The 20,284-nt window shown below is 39.6% G+C and overlaps 2 protein-coding genes across 3 annotated transcripts; one reads left to right on the forward strand and one right to left on the reverse strand.

The window, feature by feature from the left end:
- The first annotated feature begins 845 nt into the window (after positions 1-845).
- On the forward strand, positions 846-15,388 carry LOC111669986 (dipeptidyl peptidase 9-like). 2 transcript variants are annotated; one of them, XM_023426510.2, is made up of 21 exons: positions 846-996; positions 3,075-3,165; positions 3,982-4,226; positions 5,578-5,690; positions 6,096-6,269; positions 7,036-7,204; positions 7,285-7,395; positions 7,569-7,697; positions 8,013-8,074; positions 8,190-8,290; positions 8,445-8,622; positions 8,871-9,030; positions 9,575-9,654; positions 10,242-10,412; positions 10,925-11,060; positions 11,166-11,311; positions 12,138-12,284; positions 12,541-12,693; positions 12,972-13,114; positions 13,456-13,567; positions 14,104-15,388. In XM_023426510.2, exons 2-21 carry the CDS (start codon positions 3,110-3,112, stop codon positions 14,194-14,196), a joined length of 2,679 nt encoding a protein of 892 aa, XP_023282278.1. In that variant the 5' UTR covers positions 846-996; positions 3,075-3,109; the 3' UTR covers positions 14,197-15,388. The 2 variants fall into 2 exon arrangements, with proteins under 2 accessions (XP_023282278.1, XP_023282277.1); XM_023426509.2 differs by having other exon boundaries at positions 850-1,010.
- Positions 15,389-16,251: 863 nt separating this feature from the next.
- Positions 16,252-20,071, reverse strand: LOC111669987 (angiopoietin-related protein 4-like). The gene is made up of 7 exons (XM_023426511.2): positions 19,544-20,071; positions 19,134-19,244; positions 18,853-18,940; positions 17,939-18,052; positions 17,455-17,550; positions 17,077-17,358; positions 16,252-16,911 (listed from the first exon to the last, which is right to left on the reverse strand). The coding sequence occupies exons 1-7, from the start codon at positions 20,027-20,029 to the stop codon at positions 16,730-16,732; spliced, it is 1,359 nt and encodes a 452-aa protein (XP_023282279.1). The 5' UTR covers positions 20,030-20,071; the 3' UTR covers positions 16,252-16,729.
- Between the last annotated feature and the right edge of the window lie 213 nt (positions 20,072-20,284).

Raw genomic sequence — 20,284 nt, forward strand, 5'->3', positions numbered from 1 at the left:
ATGGATGTGGAGTGTATTTGCTTCTGGTGTTTTGGTGGAAGCTCTGCAAAGTAGGGCTGAAACAACTAGTTGATGGCTGGAAAATTAATCAGCAACAATTTTTATTAGCAATTAATTTAAGTTATTTTCCAAGCAAATATTTGAGTAGGGTTAAATATTTTCTGCTATTTTTCTGTTTTTTATCTTTGTAAACAATATCTTTTAGTTTACTGTTGGTCAGATTAAAATTACACCTCAACTATGAGTCCAAGAAACGGCTGGGTTTAAAATATTTTCAGATATTTTATAAACTAAATGATTAATCAACAAAATAATTAAATTAATCAATAATGAAAATATTTCACAGGTTACAGCATCTCCAATATGAGGATTTGCCAGTTTTCTGTGTTGTAGAACATTTTAAAACAAAACTTTGATCAGACAAAATGAGATCTTAGTAGGTGTCATACCGGGCTCATAAAACAGCCCTGGAAAAGATTTTTTATATTTCATAGACTAAAATGACTTATTGCTTAATTAAGCGGATAATCATTGGATTAATCGATAATGAAAATAATCATTAGTTGCAGCTTTAAAGCAAAGAAAGGACTCACTGGTACCTTTACTGGGATCCCACCAGTGTTCAGCTGATTTTAAGAACTTAAAAGAAAAAGGAGATATTTCAGAATTTATTTCCTTAATAAGACTTGATTGTTTCACAACATAGCAGTAGGGTTATTTCGGCTATAGACTGAAAATTGAAAAAATCGAGTTAAAAGAAATAAAAGCTGGTAAATACGTGTAGTACGCAGATCCAGCCTTGATGGATCATATCCGGGGTAAAGGTTGTAATCTTGTAACGTTTGATTCTACAAGCCATTTCCTCGTTGTTAGCATATTAGCATCAAGCTAACTACCTGCTCTCTTTGAAAATAGTTGACTTCTGTAATCTGTTCAGACCCTTACTGCTGATATCAACACAGGCATTTCTTCAACACAAGGATAAAGTCTCCCAAGGTCTTTGGCAGAGTGTAAGCTGAAAGTGAATGAGTGTTTTGCTGTTTTGAGTTGTTTTCTGTGTATAAGTGCCGTTTTGGTACGTTAGCTAACGAGTCGGGCGGCTAAGCTGGTAGCATCAAAAGGAAAGTGAAGTGACCCTGGGTTTTCATTTAAAGTTGTTTATTTAGTGTTCGTCAGGTTTGAGGGACAGGACACTTTCAGCCAGATGTTTTCTGTCTGGACTGAAGCTGTCGGTCAGTCGGTGGACCCTCGAGCTTCATCAGCTGATGTGTCAAAACAGAAATAATAGTGAAACTATTTCACACACAAAACGTATTTTTACATATTAAAGAACATGCGATGCGTAAAAAACTAACAGGACGGCGACACAGATATATATGTGAAAAACCGTGTCGAAAATGCTACAATGAGTATTTTCTTTTCATGTTACTTAATACCTCTACTTCACTACATTTATTTGACAGCATTAGTTACTTAAAAAAAAAAGAAGATTATTGGATACAAAGCATATGAAATGCTTATAAGATATCAACAGAAAAACAAGGGCAACTACATTTATAATGAACTAATCGTTTAATTAATTTTAATAGTCGAAAGATGTTTTATGTGGTACTATATCAGTCACAGGGGCCATTATTCTGCACTTAGTTTTACTTCAATACTTAAGTACATTTAGCTGCTTATACTCAAATTACATTTTGAATATAGGACCTTTACTTATAATGGAGAATTTTTACAGTGTGTTTTACTTGGGTAAAGGATCTGAATACTTTCCCCACCACTGATGAGTTTGTGTTGAAAAATTAAGTAAGGCTTGTAGTCAGTATCAACAGTAATACATACCCATTTTTAGCTTTATACCCCAATCAGCAGTGTTCAATTGTGTGCCAAAAGCTTGCAGGTTATGTTGGAACAGAAACAGAAAATAGAGATACTTCTACAGTTGTTGCATACAGGCTGTGGGAGAATATATCAGATCTTGATTTACAGTGATTTAAAGCTGAAGTAGACTGTTCTCGCTAGCAGATATTTTCAAATGAGTGATGTCATAAATTCTTTTAAGTTGATCAGTGACCACATGGTGCATAACTAGACCCAAGATAAAAGCTAACAACATGGTACTGTTTCTTGCTCACAGGTATATTTGTATCATTCAAAGGTTGTTCAAAATGCTTTTCACACAACACTGAATCATTTATCATTTTTAAGACTATAATAGTCTTAAATAATGAAAGTTATATTGCCATTTCAATGCAGAAATACATAATACAAAGTGGTGGCAAAGCAATGCATTTTTAGCCATGCAAGTATAAAGAACATTCCCAGTAGTTCTAGGATACTTCATATGAATTAGGATTTAAAAAAAATCTTAACTCATGGTTCACCGAATAGGTTTTTATAGAGCTTTTGACTCCATCTCACATCTTCATTGGCAGATCTTATGATCAGGAACTTCAGTCATGTGATTACTGATGGTCATATTTTGGGAAGAATGACTGAGTCAAATCTCAACTATGACATTTGTTATTCTGGCAGACCTGACATGACACGGGTCATGATCTGTTCAAAAGGGCTGCTGAAGTGTTTTCTGGGAATTAACTTCTGTAGAATTTGCAGTTCATTTAGTCCCCAGGCAACAAAACAGCCACCTGCACAGCCTACAGTATACAGTCTCCAGTAAAATGTGGAGTAACAGTGTAACATTTGCCACAGTTATGACACAGACGTTGAAGTGTTGGAGTCATGCAGCTGAGTCACACAGATCGTGAGATTTCATACCAGGAACACACAGCTGGAAGTGTGGCGGTGGTCAGCTAAAGAACAGCAGCTCCACGATGAAGCAGCAAAGACACGTCGGCCCTGAATGGGGCCGTCACCTCAGTAACAGTTTCACTGTTGATCGCATGTGAGCTTAGCGTAGGGCAAGATCTAGTTTTTTACTTATTCAGGTTTAAGGTTAAGGTTATTCAGGTCAGTTAGACCAGGTGCTGCGATGTAAAGGTCTGTAATTTCTGTTACCTCGAAACAAAGCTCTCGCATCTTTAACTGTCATGTCGTTACTTGGTTTTCTACAGGGTGTCAGGTCTGGTCCAGGGTTGTTGAACGGTTAATGCACAAAGTAAAGAGGCTGAAAATCGAAGACCAATCAGAAGACGGCCAGGAAAGGTATGGAAACTTTTTCACTCACAGTTGCCTGACCCACATTCATTCAGTTTTTATTTTCATTCATTTTTATAAATGAAAGATTTGAACTGAAATGTTTTTATTTCCAGTGTGTTTGGTGCCTTAAAAGATAAATTCCATATTTTAGATTATACTCTGAAGGCCAGAAGTTGTTATTTGACGCTGTTGTCCTTTTTAACTTTCAGTGATTAGAAAATGTATCAGTGTAATAAGATTTTATTAGCTTTTTGAAAAGTACAGAAAATAGACAACTACCTAGGAAAGAACTGATGAACTGTCAAAAAAATCATACATTTTCACATCTCTCAAGATGTTAACTACTTTACCAGACAACTAGATTTGATGATCAGATTAACATCAATCAATCCGTTGTCAGCTGAAATGTCTTTGGAGTTTTTTTTACCACTAGTACCTACCGTTATGGTGCAGCATGGGCCACGAATGCTTGTCACCAGTTTCACACTTGTTCAATGCTCAGACATTTATTAATGTGTCAACAAAGCCAAAAAGAAGAAGACTGCTTGTGAGCAATCATGGTTGTAAAATATATTCTAATATTCATAAAAGTGGCTTTGAAAATGTTTTATGGGAAAATAGATGTGTCCCATACAAATGTATTTATCCTCAAGGATACAGTGCGTTTTGGTGTGAAACATTCAATGTAAACATGTATGTTGAATGTAACTTGTTTGAAGTGCAAAGTATCTTTATGCCATCCTCAGTCAAAAATCCACCTGCATTCGTCCACGTTGGAAATATACCTGTCTGATGAACTGATCAGTCTGAGTCTGTCCGCAGGGACAGAGAAGCACTGGCAGGTATGACGGGGGTGGACGAGCTCTCGGACAGCACGGAGGTGGTGGAGATGGAGGATGTGAATGCCACCGAGTTCCAGGTGGAGAAGCATACATGGGATGGCCTGCGGAAAATCATCCACAACAGCCGCAAAAACACCGGCGTGGTCATCAACAAGGCGCCGCATGACTTCCAGTTCATGCAGAAGGACGAGGCCAGCCCGCACTCTCACCGCATCTATTACCTCGGTGAGCTGGGGGAACTGAAACCAGGGATCTGTCACAGTTGTTGAAATATATTCATTTTCAGACAAATAATCCCACTTTTCTACGGTAAAGGTCAAACAAAGAGCTGAGATTAAATGCTTTTAGCGGGCGTTGACTTGTTGACCCACAGATTCAGATGATTCTTTTCAGCCAGTTTGAAAGTTAGCATGCTTCTGTGAATAATCTGTGGATACAGCTGCTGAGTCAGAGTTGTCAGCCTGGAATTGTTTTCAAGCTCATTTGAAATCCAAAGATCTGCAGTGACTTGAGACAATGTGTGCTGGAGGAAGAAATGAAACTCAGCTCAGAGCACCCATGTTGCTTTGTGGACATATTTCTGCTTGTTTCTGGTGAAGCTGTAGTGCACAGAATTTTTGGGAAAATGGTTCCAGTTATTTTCCTATCATATCTCAAGCAGTTAATTCTGGTGTGTGATATTATCTCCTGAGCTATGGCAAGTTTTGTAATGTGCATTACATAGAGCCTGTAAAATCTGTAGTCATGGTAGCTCGCTTGTTCACTATACAAGCACTAAGCAGTCAGGCCAGCAACAATTGTTGCCTGGTTTAAATTTATCTTTTAGACTTTGCTGCAGTTGTTGCCTTCAAACGGATACCATGTAACCTTTGGAAAACAAGTAGTAACACAATTTTCTTTTCATAGATCAAAAGTTGAATTCATATCAAATAATAAAACACTGGTTCAGATCAACACACTCATGGATTTTGCTGCTTCAGCTTCACTTGGTCTGGTGTAACCGTTACATGTGGTGGCGAATGTAGGCAAACTTTAGATAAGTGACATTTGTTGTTGATTTGTTGATTCTCAAATATAACTACACCAGCTTGAGATATAATGGGAAAATCCAATGCAAACCACATTAATACTTTTAAAAATGGCTTATTAATGGGTGTATTTTTCTTACTCCTGTGGACTGCACAGTTACAATAGTGTAATGTTTTATAGCAGAAAATGTTTCCGCTGTGTAAAACAGCTATGGTAAGCAGTTTCGTCAAGAATGAGAATGAAAAAGTAATGGCTTTTTCTGTAAGCTGCAAGGTTCAACCATCAAAGCAAAAGCAAAACCAGAACCAGTTTTCAGATGCACCATTGCCAAACGTATACCAAAATGCAAAACAGCCACCAGACAGGTTGAACCTGAGGTTCACTTCACATGCAGCTGGTCATTAATCAAATTCTTCCCTACTATATTTTATAATCAAGGCAGGCATATTTTAAGTCTTCTGTAGTTGAACCTAAGTTCATCTACAACACGACAGGTCAACTTTACTTGGGATCACAGAGTCTTTTTTTTCTCTTTCTGTTCTTACAGGAATGCCTTACGCCAGCAGGGACAACGCATTACTCTACTCAGACATTCCCAAGAAGGTCCGCAAAGATGCCCTGCTGGTTTTGTCATGGAAACAGCTGCTGGATCGCTTTCAGGTGAGGAGGAATCGTAGTCCTCTTTCTCCACTCAGATCCTATTCCCACTAGATATTTAATTGTTTAGAGGGTGATTGTGAACCTGTTCTTCATAATGGCGTCTTTCTCCATGGAGCTTAAAGCTACTGCTGTAAATGTTCCCTTAAAAACAAAATAGCAGGGGATTGATGTTCGTTGCTATCCAGCTGTTATACTGGGCTGTACTGATTTCATAAACAGACGTTCTTAGGAGGAGATAAGTGGTTCTGTTGTTAGTATTTGGCTTTTCTCTCTTTTTAATTTAGTATGATAATGTTTTCTCACCGTTTGTTTGTTTTCCATGCCCTGAACAAACTGTCTTTGACCCTGACCTCGCTCGGCCAGAATTGTCAGAATTGTGTGTCCTCCTGTCACCCATGACCTCAGGCCAGCCCACACCACGGGGGCTTCTCCCGGGAGGAGGAGCTACTGCGAGAGAGGAAGCGTTTGGGGGTGTCTGGCATAACTTCCTATGACTACCACCGACCCAGTGGCCTCTTCCTGTTCCAGGCCAACAGCAGTCTGTACTACTGCCGTGACGGTGGAAACAGCAGCTTCATTGTGAGTTAAAGGACAGATGAATAAGGCGGTCACAGAATGATTATTACAGATCTGCAGGTTTTGATAGGTTTGCTGATTAGGCCAGTGCTTCAACAATTCCCAGCCAGAGGGGGAAGTCACATTTGGGCCTCTATTTAGTTCCACTGTAAGGTTATAAATAGTTATAGTTAAGATAAAAATTTGGCTGCACTCATGCTCTGACCCATTGTATCCTGAACTTATTTCCAGCCCCCACGACCCTGCACAGGATAAGGCGGGATAGCCTAGAACCATACTAATGTATCAGCATGGCTTTGTCTTATACCTGTTTATTATCAGTCCATATTGGCTTGATACAGATAGATCAGTTTGTATATCGTCTGCCAGAGATAATTTAGAAAACCCTGTTTCATTACTACAGTAGCAGGTTGTCCACCAGAGAGCACTGATAAGTTTATTTTTCATCTGCAAAATGTCTTTATCAATACTTTCATTATTGGTTGACTGTTAAATATCATTATAATTTTCAATAAATAGAGGATCACTCATCATTATGTTGAATCGTTACGTACATTATCATTATGTTAGAAAACATTTAGTTTTTACAAGATTCTTTTAAACTCTGAAACATCCATATCAGCCTCAAAGGTCCAGACTTGATCAGCTTCTAGAATAGAAAATGAATAGATTGATGTCTTTTTTATGTCTTGGATCAGTGATAATGAAGTGTTGAACTACAGCAGCTGTGACCAGGTTCTTCTTTGTCCACTCTGTGCATTCGTTGCAGACTTCTCCCATGAATCCTGTAGAGATCAAGAGCCAGAGTTCAGGCACACGCATGGACCCCAAAATCTGCCCTGGGGACCCCAACTTTATCGGCTTCATCAATAACAATGACATTTGGGTGACCAGCATCGAGACGGGTGAAGAGAGGAGGCTCACCTTCTGCCACAAAGGTCAGGAATGAAACGTGTTCACAGACTCGTTGGCAGTTCGCAGACTCAGTCGTTTAAACGTATCTGTGTTTTCATTTTAGGCATTGATAACCCAAAAGAGGATCCCAAATCTGCTGGTGTAGCCACTTTTGTCACACAGGAGGAGTTTGACCGCTTCACTGGATACTGGTGGTCACCAGCTGCTCGAGAAGGTGAGTTATACATTGTTGACTTAAGAGCAAGGCATCAAGCAGAATCGTAAAGTACAAAATGTTTTGGAAACAAACACAAATGGGGTCTTAACTTTGCCTGTGCAGTTTTTTTTCCAAAGACAAAGATTTCATGATAACACCTGCGTGCTTTACTGGTTGTCTCTCTGGCTCAGAATCAGATGGTGGTAAGACTTTACAGATTTTATACGAGGAGGTGGACGAGTCTGAGGTTGAGATCATCCATGTCCCGTCTCCGGCTCTGGAGGAGCGTAAGACAGATGTCTACAGATATCCACGTGCAGGTAGGCAGGCGCTGAAAATGGTATTTATATGTGATACACCTAGAGCTTCATGGTTTTGTCTGTGACGTGTGTATTATGTTTCAAAGAGCAGACATGTTTAATTAAACCATACATATAATATGTATATAAAGCTGCAACAATTTTCTGATTAATCGATTCATCAGGAAAAATAATCTGTGGATTCATCTTGAATGAAAATTGCAGATATATATATATGTGTGTGTGTGTGTAAGTGTCTTTTTCTTGTGTCAGTAAACAATAATACTTAATTCCTTTTCATATTTTGATACGTAACTCAGTTTTATTTATTTCCAGGCAGCAAGAATCCAGATATTACTCTCAAAATAGCAGAAATCAGGACAGATGATGCCGGCAAAGTGAGTGCTCATCCACAGAATATCCTAATATGTGATGATGCATTTATCCCGTCACAATGAACAAACCGTCGAAATGTTCTGTGCTGTAGTCAGCTTGGTGTTTTTTCTCCCTCAGATTGTCAGCACACAGGAAAAGGAGCTGCCTGTTCCCTTCACCAGCCTGTTCCCATGTGCCGAATACATCACCAGAGCTGGTTGGACAAAGGATGGCCGATAGTAAGTTTCTTCCATAAGAGGTTGAAAAGAACAGATCATTCAGTCTGTTGTTATAGAAGCACATCTCGTAGCCTTTAAACTTCACCAAGCTTCTGAAACTCCAAAACCTGGGCATGAGGTAACACATGTTTCCGTTCGTCTCTGTGTGTGTCAGTGCGTGGGCGGTCATGATGGAAAGGCGACAGCAGCGTCTCCAGTTGGTCCTGCTTCCTCCAGAGCTCTTTATCCCAGCAAATCAGGATGAGACCAGCAGACGAGAGTGTCTGGAGGCCCTCGGAGACACAGTCCAGCCCTTCATCATCTACCAAGAGACCAGCGACATCTGGATCAATGTGAGACTCAACACCACATCTGTCTCTAGATCTGTTAATGTTGAATCTTAAAGGTTTCCCAGTTTAGTTTTCCCCTCATGTCTGACTCAAATTAGATCTTTTCATCTGTTCCCACACAAACAAATTTGAGCAGCTGTAATGTTGTGTATCAGTCATTAGCTGTGGAAAATGTTCTGCTTATAATTTATGCAAAAAGATTTTTGTCTAGTGCAGTGAAAAAACATAATTACTGTGTGTTTGTTCTACAGGTCCATGATATCTTCCATCCTTTCACCCAAACCAGTGATGATGAGATCAGCTTCATCACAGTAAATGAGTCTAAAACAGGCTTCTGCCACCTGTATAAGATCACCTCAGTGTTACAGCGGGGCAGCTATCCCTGGGCCAAAGGCTACACACACTCTGAAGGTAACACTGTGGAGAAGATGTATAGAACAAATAAAAAGATGAAATAAAATATATAAACCCTGTAATTCAACCTCACCATCAAACCATTTTGTTTTCCGACATTGAATCGACAATTCTGTTTGTACAGTGACATTTTTTTGTTCCCTTTTTTTCTAATTAGTTTTGCTTGACAATTTAATTTTTATGTTCAGTTTAAGTTTGAGACATTGTAATATCAGAGTTTCAGTTTTGATTTATTACATTCATGTTGTGCCACAAAGATATTTTAAACATTGTTTAAAAAGTTTATAACACTCCATAATGTAGTTGTAAGATACTTTATTAATAGTATTTGTCAGTATTTTACAGTATTTGTCGACAACACTATCTTCCACTAGGAAGATATATTTAAATTTTATGATTACAACTACATTATCTTGTGGTATAAACTATTTATGTATGTTTATATACAGCTTGTGAATGTTAACTAGGCGGACTTATAGAGTCACCAAAGCCGACTGGTCTTTCAGTTGATCCACTTACATCTTTGCTCCTCTATTTTCAGATGATTTCAAGTGTCCGGTCAAAGAGGAGGTGACGATAACCAGTGGGGAGTGGGAGGTGCTGGCAAATCATGGAGCAAAGGTAAAGCATGTTACTGTGCCACTAGACTATGATTTAAATATTTTCATTAAAACAAGCTGCGCTGAACCTTGTTTTTAGTACTATATAAAAGGATTTTGTAGTCATGGTATGATAATAGTGCTTTTTCAAATAGTGCTTAAAAACACATTCTTTTACAACCAATAGAGACATGAAATTAGACAGGATGAACAGTGAGACTAAAATAAATAAACATAAACAAAGTTAAAAATAAAATAGTGGGCCTCATACAAGAAGCCGTCATGCAGATTTGTTCTTAAGTGGCACGTACAAGAGAATTTGTGGTATGAAAGAAATTCACGAGTGGTCCAGAGCGTATGAGTCATGAACAGATAGACTTCCTTTCTTCACAGAGGGACAACACATCAGTCATCAGTCTGAAAGGAGCAATTAACAAAAAGTTTGTGCAGTAAAGAGAGTTTGGTGAATCTGACTTTGTGCGCTCGTATGAACAAACCTTTTAGGACAAGAATATGAAAACATTCTTGCATTAGGACTTTATTTTTCTCTCATCTTTGTACTAACAAAACATACCAACAGTTTTTCTCGCCCTGTGGTGTTTGGTGTAGCGTTCGTCCAGTCCTCAGATTTGGGTGGATGAGACGGCGAAGCTGGTTTACTTCCAGGGAACCAAAGACTCTCCTCTGGAGCATCATCTTTATGTGGTGAGCTACGACTCACCGGGTGAAATCGTCCGACTCACCAAACCGGGATTCTCCCACAGCTGCTCAGTGAGCCAGGTATCCAAACACACACTCACACTCCTACAAGTACAACTCTTAAATTTTGAGCCAAAATAAAACTGTGCAAATCTACAGAGTACAAATGTTTTTTAATGTCAGATTAATTGTAAGTGATGCTGACCAGAGTTAGCTTGTTTCCAAAAGTTGACTGCAGCATTAGATTGTTGTATTTAGCAGCAGTAGCATATTTTATGCTTTTGTGGAGCTTGAAATCAGGATTTTACAGACACATCACTTGTATTGAAGCTGTATTGGAGCTGTTAATCATCACATATCAGTCAGTGTCATTCACCAGCTCCTGTCTGACAGCTGCTGCAACACTGTCTGGAAAACCAAACGTAACTGACATAAAAACGTGCTAATTTTTATTTGTATTCAAGTGTTTCCTTGCAGTGCAAATACTGTTTCGGAGACTGCTTCATTCCCGTACATGAAAATTTTATTTTATTAAATTATAGTGTCTTTAAATATGTAGATATAAATATAAAATGTTCTTTTCTTCCACACAGACCTTTGACATGTTTATCAGCCATTACAGTAGCTTGACCGCCGCGCCCTGTGTGCACATCTTCAAGCTGATCGGCTCAGACAGCGACCCGCTACACAAAGAGCCGCAGTTCTGGGCGAGCATGATGGAGCCTGCTGGTACTGGACAGTTTGTTTATGACAGATGAATTGTCGTCTGGCAATTGTGAGATTTTCTTAAGAAATTCTTTTCTTGTGTTTCTTGTGTCCGCTGTTTGTTTCCAGGTTTCCCATTTGACTACACTCCTCCAGAGATCTTCAGCTTCACAGGGAAGTCAGGCTTTGAGCTGTACGGCATGTTGTACAAACCGTACAACCTGGTCCCCGGCAGGAAGCATCCCACTGTCATCTTTGTTTACGGCGGTCCGCAGGTTTGATCTCTCCCACTTTAAAATCAGATTGATGTTGTGTCGCCTTAGAAGCTGTGGAACAATAAGGAATTTGCCTTTTTTGTGAACTTCTGTCAACTGAAGCAGAATTAACTTCAGATAACACGGTTTTGGTGATGGTTTATCACTTATTGTACAACAGCTGTTCAACACTGCAACTGCATAACAATTAATCTGAATCTTTAATCTCCACTTGGTCTAGCTGCTGCTTGTTAACTGTCTTGCCTAATGAAGAGATACAAATAATTACTTTCATTGTTAAAAAAAGATTTCTACCACATTTGTCTGTAACTCCTGTTTGGTAAAATCTGTCATTGCTGTAGAGTCAGTGGTGAAAAGTAGTTAATTACATTTTCTCCACTACTGTACATTAGTACTCCACTACATCGCACAGTAAAATATACATTTAAGTATTTGAAAAACTTCATTTTGAGAACTTTTAAGTTACTTTGCAGATTCAGATTAATAATACAAAATATAATCCACAAATAAAACTGACAAGCTACCGAGCAGTATGTAAAGAAATTACATGTAGCCCCACCTCTAACAGCTGCTACATAAGTAAACATAAAATAATTATAATCCAATAATATAGTATTTATTATTCTGAAATGATCACTTGTACTTTTGGTGCTTTCAGTATATTTTGGTGCTTCAGTAAATTAAATAAAAGATACCTCCTTCACTACTGCGTCTGATGCCTTGATGCCATCGTTGTCAAAGTTGCTGTGACTGAAGTGGGTGATGGAAGGTGCTCAGTTTTTAACAACTTACATCACTGTAAACATGCTTGATTTTTTTCCTCCAGGTGCAGTTAGTGAATAACTCTTATAAAGGAGTGAAGTACCTGCGGTTGAGCACTCTGGCTTCCCTGGGCTACGCTGTGCTGGTCATCGATGGGCGGGGATCCTGTCAGCGAGGACTCCAATTTGAAGGAGCTGTGAAGGACAAAATGGTATTTAATTTACTCAAGTGTCCGTCTGTCTGTCAGAGGAACTGTATAGTGATGAAGAGAGAGCAGCCCGGCGCTTCTGTTATTCAATAACTGCATGATAAATGGAAATTCAATAACTTGTGGGAACCTATATGGTATAGTGACTCAATTCTTTTTAATACTTTTATCGCATTTGTGTTTGAGTTTGTGTTTTAGCATTTTTTAAACCTTGTTTTTCGAGTGAGTGACCTCTGCTTTTACCTCCTTTTTCATCCAGGGTCAGGTGGAGATTGAAGACCAGGTGGAAGGTTTGCACTATGTAGCTGACAAGTACAAGTTTGTGGACCTGAGTCGTGTTGCCATCCATGGCTGGTCGTATGGAGGCTTCCTCTCCCTCATGGGCCTGGTCCATAAACCCGACATCTTCAAGGTAAAAATCAGTTTGAAAAGCAGCAGAAAAGCAGATTGGTTCATGAAAATATATGTATGAAATAATCTTGTGGAGACCTGTCAGACAGTAACAGCTACTTAAGTGACAGCTTCAGCTTTTTTTGAAAAACTTATCTTCATAGTGTTTTTTCGTGTCGTCACATTTGTTTGCATCAATTACTGTTACAGGCTCAAATTGCTTGATAATGAATATTTAAAGAAACAACTTAAAAAAAAAACAAACAAAAAAAAAAACTGTTTTATTTTGTTTTGTTTTAGGTCGCCATTGCAGGAGCTCCGGTGACATTGTGGATGGCCTATGACACCGGCTACACAGAGCGATATTTGGACACGCCTGAAAAAAACCAGAAGGGATACGAGGATTGTTCTGTCGCCCTGCATGTCAACAAACTCCCAAACGAGTGAGAGCTGTCACGTTTTAAAATACATACTTTCATATTAATGCTTTCAATTCATTGCTGTTCAGTTACTGTGTCTACCGAACAGCTATGAGCACCGCAGTATGAAAAAGATAAAAAAAAGCAGTATTATACCTTCTATTATCCACGTCTGTTAGCGAACACGTCCGGTCTCAACGTAGTTGATTTTGCAGTCTGGCGCAGATGGCGGTTCGTCAGGAGGTGTAGTGTAGAAGTGTACGATTTGATTCTGACACGCTTGGTGTTAGCTGTATGCACTTCTACATGTTTATATGTGAATGGGAGCAGAGAAACTAAGACTTCTATCTTTCCATCGAATACAGGCCCAACAGACTGCTGATCCTGCACGGGTTTCTAGATGAGAATGTGCACTTTTTCCACACCAACTTTCTGGTGTCTCAGCTCATCCGGGCAGGGAAACCATACAACCTGCAGGTAGGAAGGATTTACTCACATATACTGATTTTAGTTGTAGACTCTGATATAGATGTGAACAAAATGTCTGAATGGGTTACTTCCATTCACTAAAGCAAGGGTGAAAACTTTTTTAGATGAGATGAGTATGAAACAACAAATCTAAAAGATAACTTGTTATGTCGGGTCTTGTTCGTGTTTGGGACAGTGGCAGAGAGCAAGGTGCAACGTTTTAAGGTCAAAACTTCAGTGGTTTTACAAAGGTTTCAATCCGAGATCCAAGTTTGGATATGATAGTTTCCTACCAGTCAAGAAAAGTACATCTACAACCCTGGATATTGTTGTTGCCTAAAAACTTAATGATAATTGCCTGTAGACAAGAAAAGAATCACATGATGCTTTTCTCCAGTCACCAGCATCATGCATCGTATTGTATGAAAAAAACAAAAAACACATTGGAATTAAAAGTGAGGTGGAGTTAAATGTGAAATATTTGAAGTATCCAGCTGCTCCCACAATGACTGAAGATGTTTTTCGGTGGTTTCCTATTTTTCCAGGTTTATCCAAATGAGCGACACAGCATCCGATGTCCAGAGTCTGGAGAACATTATGAGATTACGCTGCTGCACTTCCTCCAGCAGAACCTCTGATAAGCCTTTCAACACACTGACCGAATTTCCTTCCTCGCTTCCTAACCATCCTCTCTTTGTCTCCTCCTTCACATTCCTTCATTTATTTAAACCTGCATCACCTTCTCTTTCACTTGATTTTATTATATGCTGAATGCAGGCTATGCCAAACCTCATCACACCTCAAGAGTCGTTCATCAGTCTTATAGGTGCTGTAGCTTTTTAGCATCGATAAATCATCACGAGATTAATATTCACGTTAGTATAATTACCACAAATAACCGTGTCGTAGTCTTGAAGCTTGATTTTTACAGTTGAGGGGAAAACTGCCTCAAAACAAGCAGGGGGCGCCGTTTGCCCAGAACAAACATGGCTGAAGCTTTAACAGATTCTACGGTGGATAAGAAAAAATAAACAAAAAAACACCAAATCAAAATTTGAAAGTGATGAATACTGATGTTATAAAACGCTTCTTAATGCACCTTTAACAGAACAGAATTTTCGGCGATGCAAACATGGAGAAGTGGGCCTGCTGCGTCCAGTCTCTGGAAGCAATTTCAAGTGATTTAGCACTTATGCTCTTTCGTGCCATTCCCAACTCTTTTATTGTTCTCCTGTTTCCACGAATAAACACTGGAGTGAAGTTAGAAAATGTAAACCTCTATAAGATCATACAAACAAGATCTTAAACCCCTTCCCCTCTTTTTTGTGTTGCTTTGACTCCTTGTTCTTGTGTGTGCTGTTTTATGTGGTGTGTCACTCTTTGGCAGATCTACAAAAAAAAAGTTACTTGTCACATTTTATTGTGTATTATTCAAAAAATATTTTTATGGATTATTATGCATCCATAACTGGTGGAAATATGTAGTGACCTCTTGCTGACCTCTTCACACAATCGCTCGCTTTCATTTTGCGGGAGCTTCTTTTTCTTCTGCTGCTGAGGACTTTTGCACATATTACATATTTGCCTTGGTGCCAACAAACTCATCGACCAATGAGATGATGTTTGACCCAACTGTTGGCAGCCTGAGGTGCCTTGCAAGAGCTTAAGAGCGCCTGCTCATATAGTTTATATCAGGGAATCTGTCTGAGGACCTATGACAATAAATTGCCTTGTTACATGTTTGTTGATGACCATCTGTGAGATGAGCTACCATCACCTGTACTCTCAGATACTGAAGAAATAAACAGAAGTGAACAATCTTTTTTCAAAGTCTTGTCACCAAACAAAATGTATTATTTAAAAAAAAACAATTTCAGTGGTAATTTTGTGAGAAATAAAGCTGAAAAATTACAGGCTTGTGAGAGTTAAAGCAGTTTTAGCCTCTTGATATATGTTCTGGAGCAGAAGGATAAAACGGATTTGAATTAGAAAATAAACCTGTTTAATCAACCTCAATGTATAAGCCAGTATCAGAAACAAAGTCCAGATATTTTCTCAGGAAGAGTAAGACAGTCAAGGGGGTTCCTCTCAACACAGACAAAACTAAAGTGTTGTCAGTTTTACCTCCATAACCCAAATTCATACATTCAGCTGAGGGGGCTTTACAGTCTGTGCCACATAGTTGCTCTCTTATCATCGGACCCCCAGATCAGAAAACGGCTCCTATTTCTTTGGTCTAAAATTACAGATCAAAGCAGCAGTAAGAACGAGTAAGAATATGTTAGACAGATATATGTTAACCATTTATAACAAGGTGGAAACCCGTTAAGAAATTAGGCTGTTTTATTTTGGAGAAAGATATGTTTTCATCATTTCTCCAGCAGGGGGCAGTAGTGTCAAAGGGATCCTTTATGAAACTCATGAGACGTCAAAACAAAATTACAGTAAATGAAAAAAAGTATTGGAAGCCACTGAGAGCCTTTAATTTAACTGCTAGATAATAGATGTCAAGCACATGAAGATACAAATTCTTCTTAATTTAAGTACAACAAACACTGAAATTTAGTTTGTGTCATGTAGTAGTTTATAATCAACACTGAAGATGTATGATGTTGAATTCGAATCTCACTGTTTAATTGTTGTTCAGTTGCATCATTTGTGGAGAGAAATTTGAATGCAGCACACTGTACCAGTTGACTTTAAGGATTTATTTTACAGGTCTGTAATTTCTTTATAATGTCTCAAAGTTTCCTGGAAAGAACCGTGTGGTTTGGTGCTAATTACAGGAAAAATAGTACTGACACCAATATTTCAGTTAGTTGTGTTGAGTTTATTATTTAAAGTTTAAAAACTTTGTTTTCATCCACTTCATACAAATGAAATAAAAAATGTTTAAAGTGTATAAATGTTGGCAGTAAGAAATTATACACTATTTAAGTACAAAGCAATTAAAACACATACAACAGATATTACAAAATAAGACATAAAACCCTTATAAAGGCAAAAACTTTACAACTGTCAATATGACTGAGACAATAGTTGTCATATGGCATAGCATAGAAATAAATAAGCATCAGGAGAGTTTGTTGATGTAGTTCAACATTTAAGTTATAAAACATTAGTTTTCTTTGGTTTTTTCCTGATGAACTTTTTTGAGACGGACTGAGCAGCTCATTGCTTTATTGTGACGGGTGCGATCTTCAGAAGAGTTGTCTTCAGAGAATTGTTTTGTCCCTTTAAGGACGTCCAAAACATTGCTTGTCTTCTGGACTTCTGTCTCCTGAGCGGGCTCTGCCTTTTGGGATATCTGCCGTTGAGGTTTGACTCACCACAGCTACTGAACCACCAACCACCTGTAATAAAAGAGTTTCCTTGTTAAAGCCAATGCTACTAACTTTTATTTTCATTTGTGCTGGTAGAGAATTTTGTCTTCATGTTCTGAGGATAATGGGGAAGTGAGGAAATGTTTTGTGTTGTGTGATTTGGGTGAATTGACCCTTTTAGAGAAGCGGTTGTACCTGTGAGCAGCTCAGCACAGTTGATGTCTGCAGTGAGGTCGTTGTCTCTGTCGGCTGTGGAGAAGGGACGACCAGAAGCTGCGGTGGTCATGATTTCTTCCTCAGCCCCAGATGATGTCTCCTGCTCCAGGTGGAGAGCGAACAACTTCTCCTCTCCGTCAAGTAGGAATCGATAATGAGCCATGTGCTGCTCTCCCGCCCAATCAGAGAGCTCCACCTGCAGGACATACTGGCCCTGTTTGGAGAGGGAGTGGATGTTCTCCAAGCCCAGCCAAAACTCACCTGAGGGACGACAAAAGTTCAGGTTAACATCTTTGTGACTGAGGTTTGATTTTTTTATTTATTTATTTTTAAACATGTTGAGCAAACTGTGCTCACCATTCAGGCTGCCAAAGCCTTTCTTATAGCTCTCCCACAGCTGGTTGAAGTTCTGAGATCCATCTTGACGTTTCTGGATGATCGTCCATCCACCTTCTGCAGAGAGAGGAGAGGAAAGGTTGAGCCGAAGACGACAAAACAGTATTTCACTAAAAAATACAGTAAAATGTGCGACCATCATAAAAAGCTGTGCTATCCTGTGAACTAAAATTTCGTAGTAGGGCTCGCTCGGGTTGGTTTCTCAAAGGCTTGTTTAGGGTAAAGTTGTGTATTTCGGTCCTGTGTTTTGATTGATCACCACACGGTTGTCAATACTCAACATTAGAATTTCTTTCAAGCAAATTTAATTCCATTCATATGGCCACGAATCCTCTCCGAGACTCTGCTCTGTGCTCTGCTTATGTGCTGTTAAGTGTGTGTGTTTTTGGATAAAAAGCTGTGTAATGTGGTCAGAGGTGTTCAGGCATCGTATCTGTTGACTCACCTGAAGTCATTTCACAGAGGACACTGAAGGGCTGGGAGTTCTCGGGTTGGATTGTGTAGATGCCGCTGGTTCGCTGCCCTCGCACAAACAGATCATGACAATCTCTGGCCAAACCTGAGAAAAACCAGAACACAGAAAAAAAAGATCAGATCATTCAGTAAATCAAACCACTGAGGTTTTTGTTCACAGCTGCAGAATCTCAGTCCAGCTGCAGATGTGCTGGAGTTTTCAATATTAATCATAATTCTCAGCTCTGTGCAACTGGAAAAAAAAATACCTAGAGTTTAAAGTCTGCTAAGAGCAAAGCTTGCAGTGTCCTACAGACATACAGTACAGTGGGTGTGTTATTGAAGCTGCTGTCCTCATTTCCCTGATCTTTGGACCGTGTGAGCTGCTCAGCCACTGAGTCAAGTTTTTAAAAATCAGGTGCAAAGGTGAAGTTTTTTTTTGTTCTTATGTCACTGTATGTGCTTTTTATTCTTGGCTGACGCAAACGGAGTGACATTTGTTCAGGTTTTACAGCTGTTTTATCTAATGACCTATAGACTTTTTGTGTCTTTTTTTTTTTTCAGGCATCTGTTGATTTTTGGGTTAAACCATTTGTGTTTCACCTCGAAATACTTTGTGTTAACTATGAACCATGGTTGGTACAAGGTGTGTCCCTCACGGGATGGTTTGTTTTTGTTTGTGGGTCTCAACGCTAATAGAGGGATTCCCGGAGGAAATGAGGGCAAAGGTTACTTGCTCCTGGGTGATGGTTTAAGATCTGCTCTGAGGGGGAGATGAGCTTTAACTCAGCAGTTAATGTTTGCAGGGCAGCCTGAGATTTCAAACCTCTCACACTGGTCACTAATAAAAAGTCTTTTCAACATGATCATTGTAAACTTTTTAAGATGAACAGTTTGTTTTCTTACCTGATGTGCCTTTGCTCTCCTCCGCCTCTCCTCTCAGTGCCCTCTCTTCATCTCTCCGTCTGTGTGATTTCACTCTCTTATGTGAAACCTGAAGGAATCACAGAGCAGAGTCCAGAAATCAGAACAGATCACTTCTGTTTCAAAATTAAAAAGTACAAACTGTATTCTCGTTAAAGTTAAGGTAGTCTTACTAGAGGCATCATCCTATATTTTTGTCCCCTCTTATCAGTACAGTCGGTGTTATATGAATATTATATATATGTCCACGCCGTGTAACTCACCTTGCTCTGCAGCGTTTGCAGGTGCAGACTCTGCTTCTCCAGTTTGCTTTGTTGCTGCTTGATTTTCTCCACCAGCTGGTCAATTCGTCTGTTCTGAGCTGCCACCAGCCTCTGGAAAGAGCAGGACAAACAACAAAACAAAACATCAGCTTCACAGCATCATTGTGTTCTCACAGCTTTGTCTCAAATGTAACACCTGTCTCTCTAGAATGGAGGATTTTGAAGCTTTTTGTTGATTGGTGTCTATTTTTCATTAAGTGTTGATTGATTTTTAAATCTAATTTTGTATTTAAACCTTTTAAATGATCTCTGATTTTGAAGAGTCATCTCATTGTAGAACAAAACCCACATTAGATCAATGTTTTCTGTTGGGGTGAAATAACAACATGAAAGCCGTGTTTTCCCCTCACCTGGATAAATGGGATTCCTGAGTGATCGCTGTAGTTGCTGTCCAGTTTCGGTCCTGTAAGCACTTCATCCACCTTCTCCTCCAGTCTGTCCATCCGGGAGCTGATGTCCTCGCTCTGCTTCTTCACCTCCTCCACCTTCACCCTCACCTCCTCAGCCAGCTCTGCAGCCATCTTCTCCTTCCCCTCCACCTCTCCTCCTCTGGCCATGAGAGCTTCATTTTGCTCCTGCTGCTTCTTCTCCAGCTCGGCCATCGTGCTGTTGAAAGCTTTGAGTTTGCCGTTGATGTCTCTCATCTGAGCTTTGGTCTTGTCCACGTGCTCCTTCAGACCCTGGCCCAGCTGCAGGAGGCCATGAGCCACCACGTTCACGTCGTCCCAGGAGGCGTGCTTGTCCTGGCCTGGCAGAGCTCTTCTGTCAGTGGGGAAACCTGCTGCGACATGCACCAAAATGGTCAAGAGGAGGATGAGAAGCTGTGGCATCTTCATCTTTGTGTGTGCTGAGAGTCTGTGGTCTGCTGCGTTATGAAAGCTGGCTCTGATGTCGCTCTGTCTGTTGTGTGCTGCTGAAAGGCATTGTGAGGTTTTTATAGCTCAGTGCTGCAGCTGAGGTCTCCTCTGATTGGCTGCTTGAGCTTGGAGCTCAGGATTGGGGGGCGTGGAAAGTTTTTCGTTGTGGTAACCCCTCTGAGGACACGGACCATGATGCAATGAAAGGTCTGAATCACTGGTTAAACACTCACG

This window comes from Seriola lalandi, unplaced genomic scaffold (assembly GCF_002814215.2).
Source record: "Seriola lalandi dorsalis isolate HSWRI2012SDOR001 ecotype SW California unplaced genomic scaffold, Sedor1 jcf7180002054829, whole genome shotgun sequence".
Lineage (NCBI taxonomy): Eukaryota > Metazoa > Chordata > Actinopteri > Carangiformes > Carangidae > Seriola > Seriola lalandi.

Coding starts and splice junctions, on each gene's coding strand:
- LOC111669986 (XM_023426510.2), top strand. CDS start 3,110: ATGCACAAAGTAAAGAGGCTGAAAATCGAAGACCAATCAGAAGACGGC. Junction 3,166..3,981: donor TCAGAAGACGGCCAGGAAAG/GTATGGAAACTT, acceptor GTCTGTCCGCAG/GGACAGAGAAGCACTGGCAG. Junction 4,227..5,577: donor TCACCGCATCTATTACCTCG/GTGAGCTGGGGG, acceptor CTGTTCTTACAG/GAATGCCTTACGCCAGCAGG.
- LOC111669987 (XM_023426511.2), bottom strand. CDS start 20,029: ATGAAGATGCCACAGCTTCTCATCCTCCTCTTGACCATTTTGGTGCAT. Junction 18,941..19,133: donor TGCAAACGCTGCAGAGCAAG/GTGAGTTACACG, acceptor TGATTCCTTCAG/GTTTCACATAAGAGAGTGAA. Junction 18,053..18,852: donor GGAGAGCAAAGGCACATCAG/GTAAGAAAACAA, acceptor GGTTTTTCTCAG/GTTTGGCCAGAGATTGTCAT.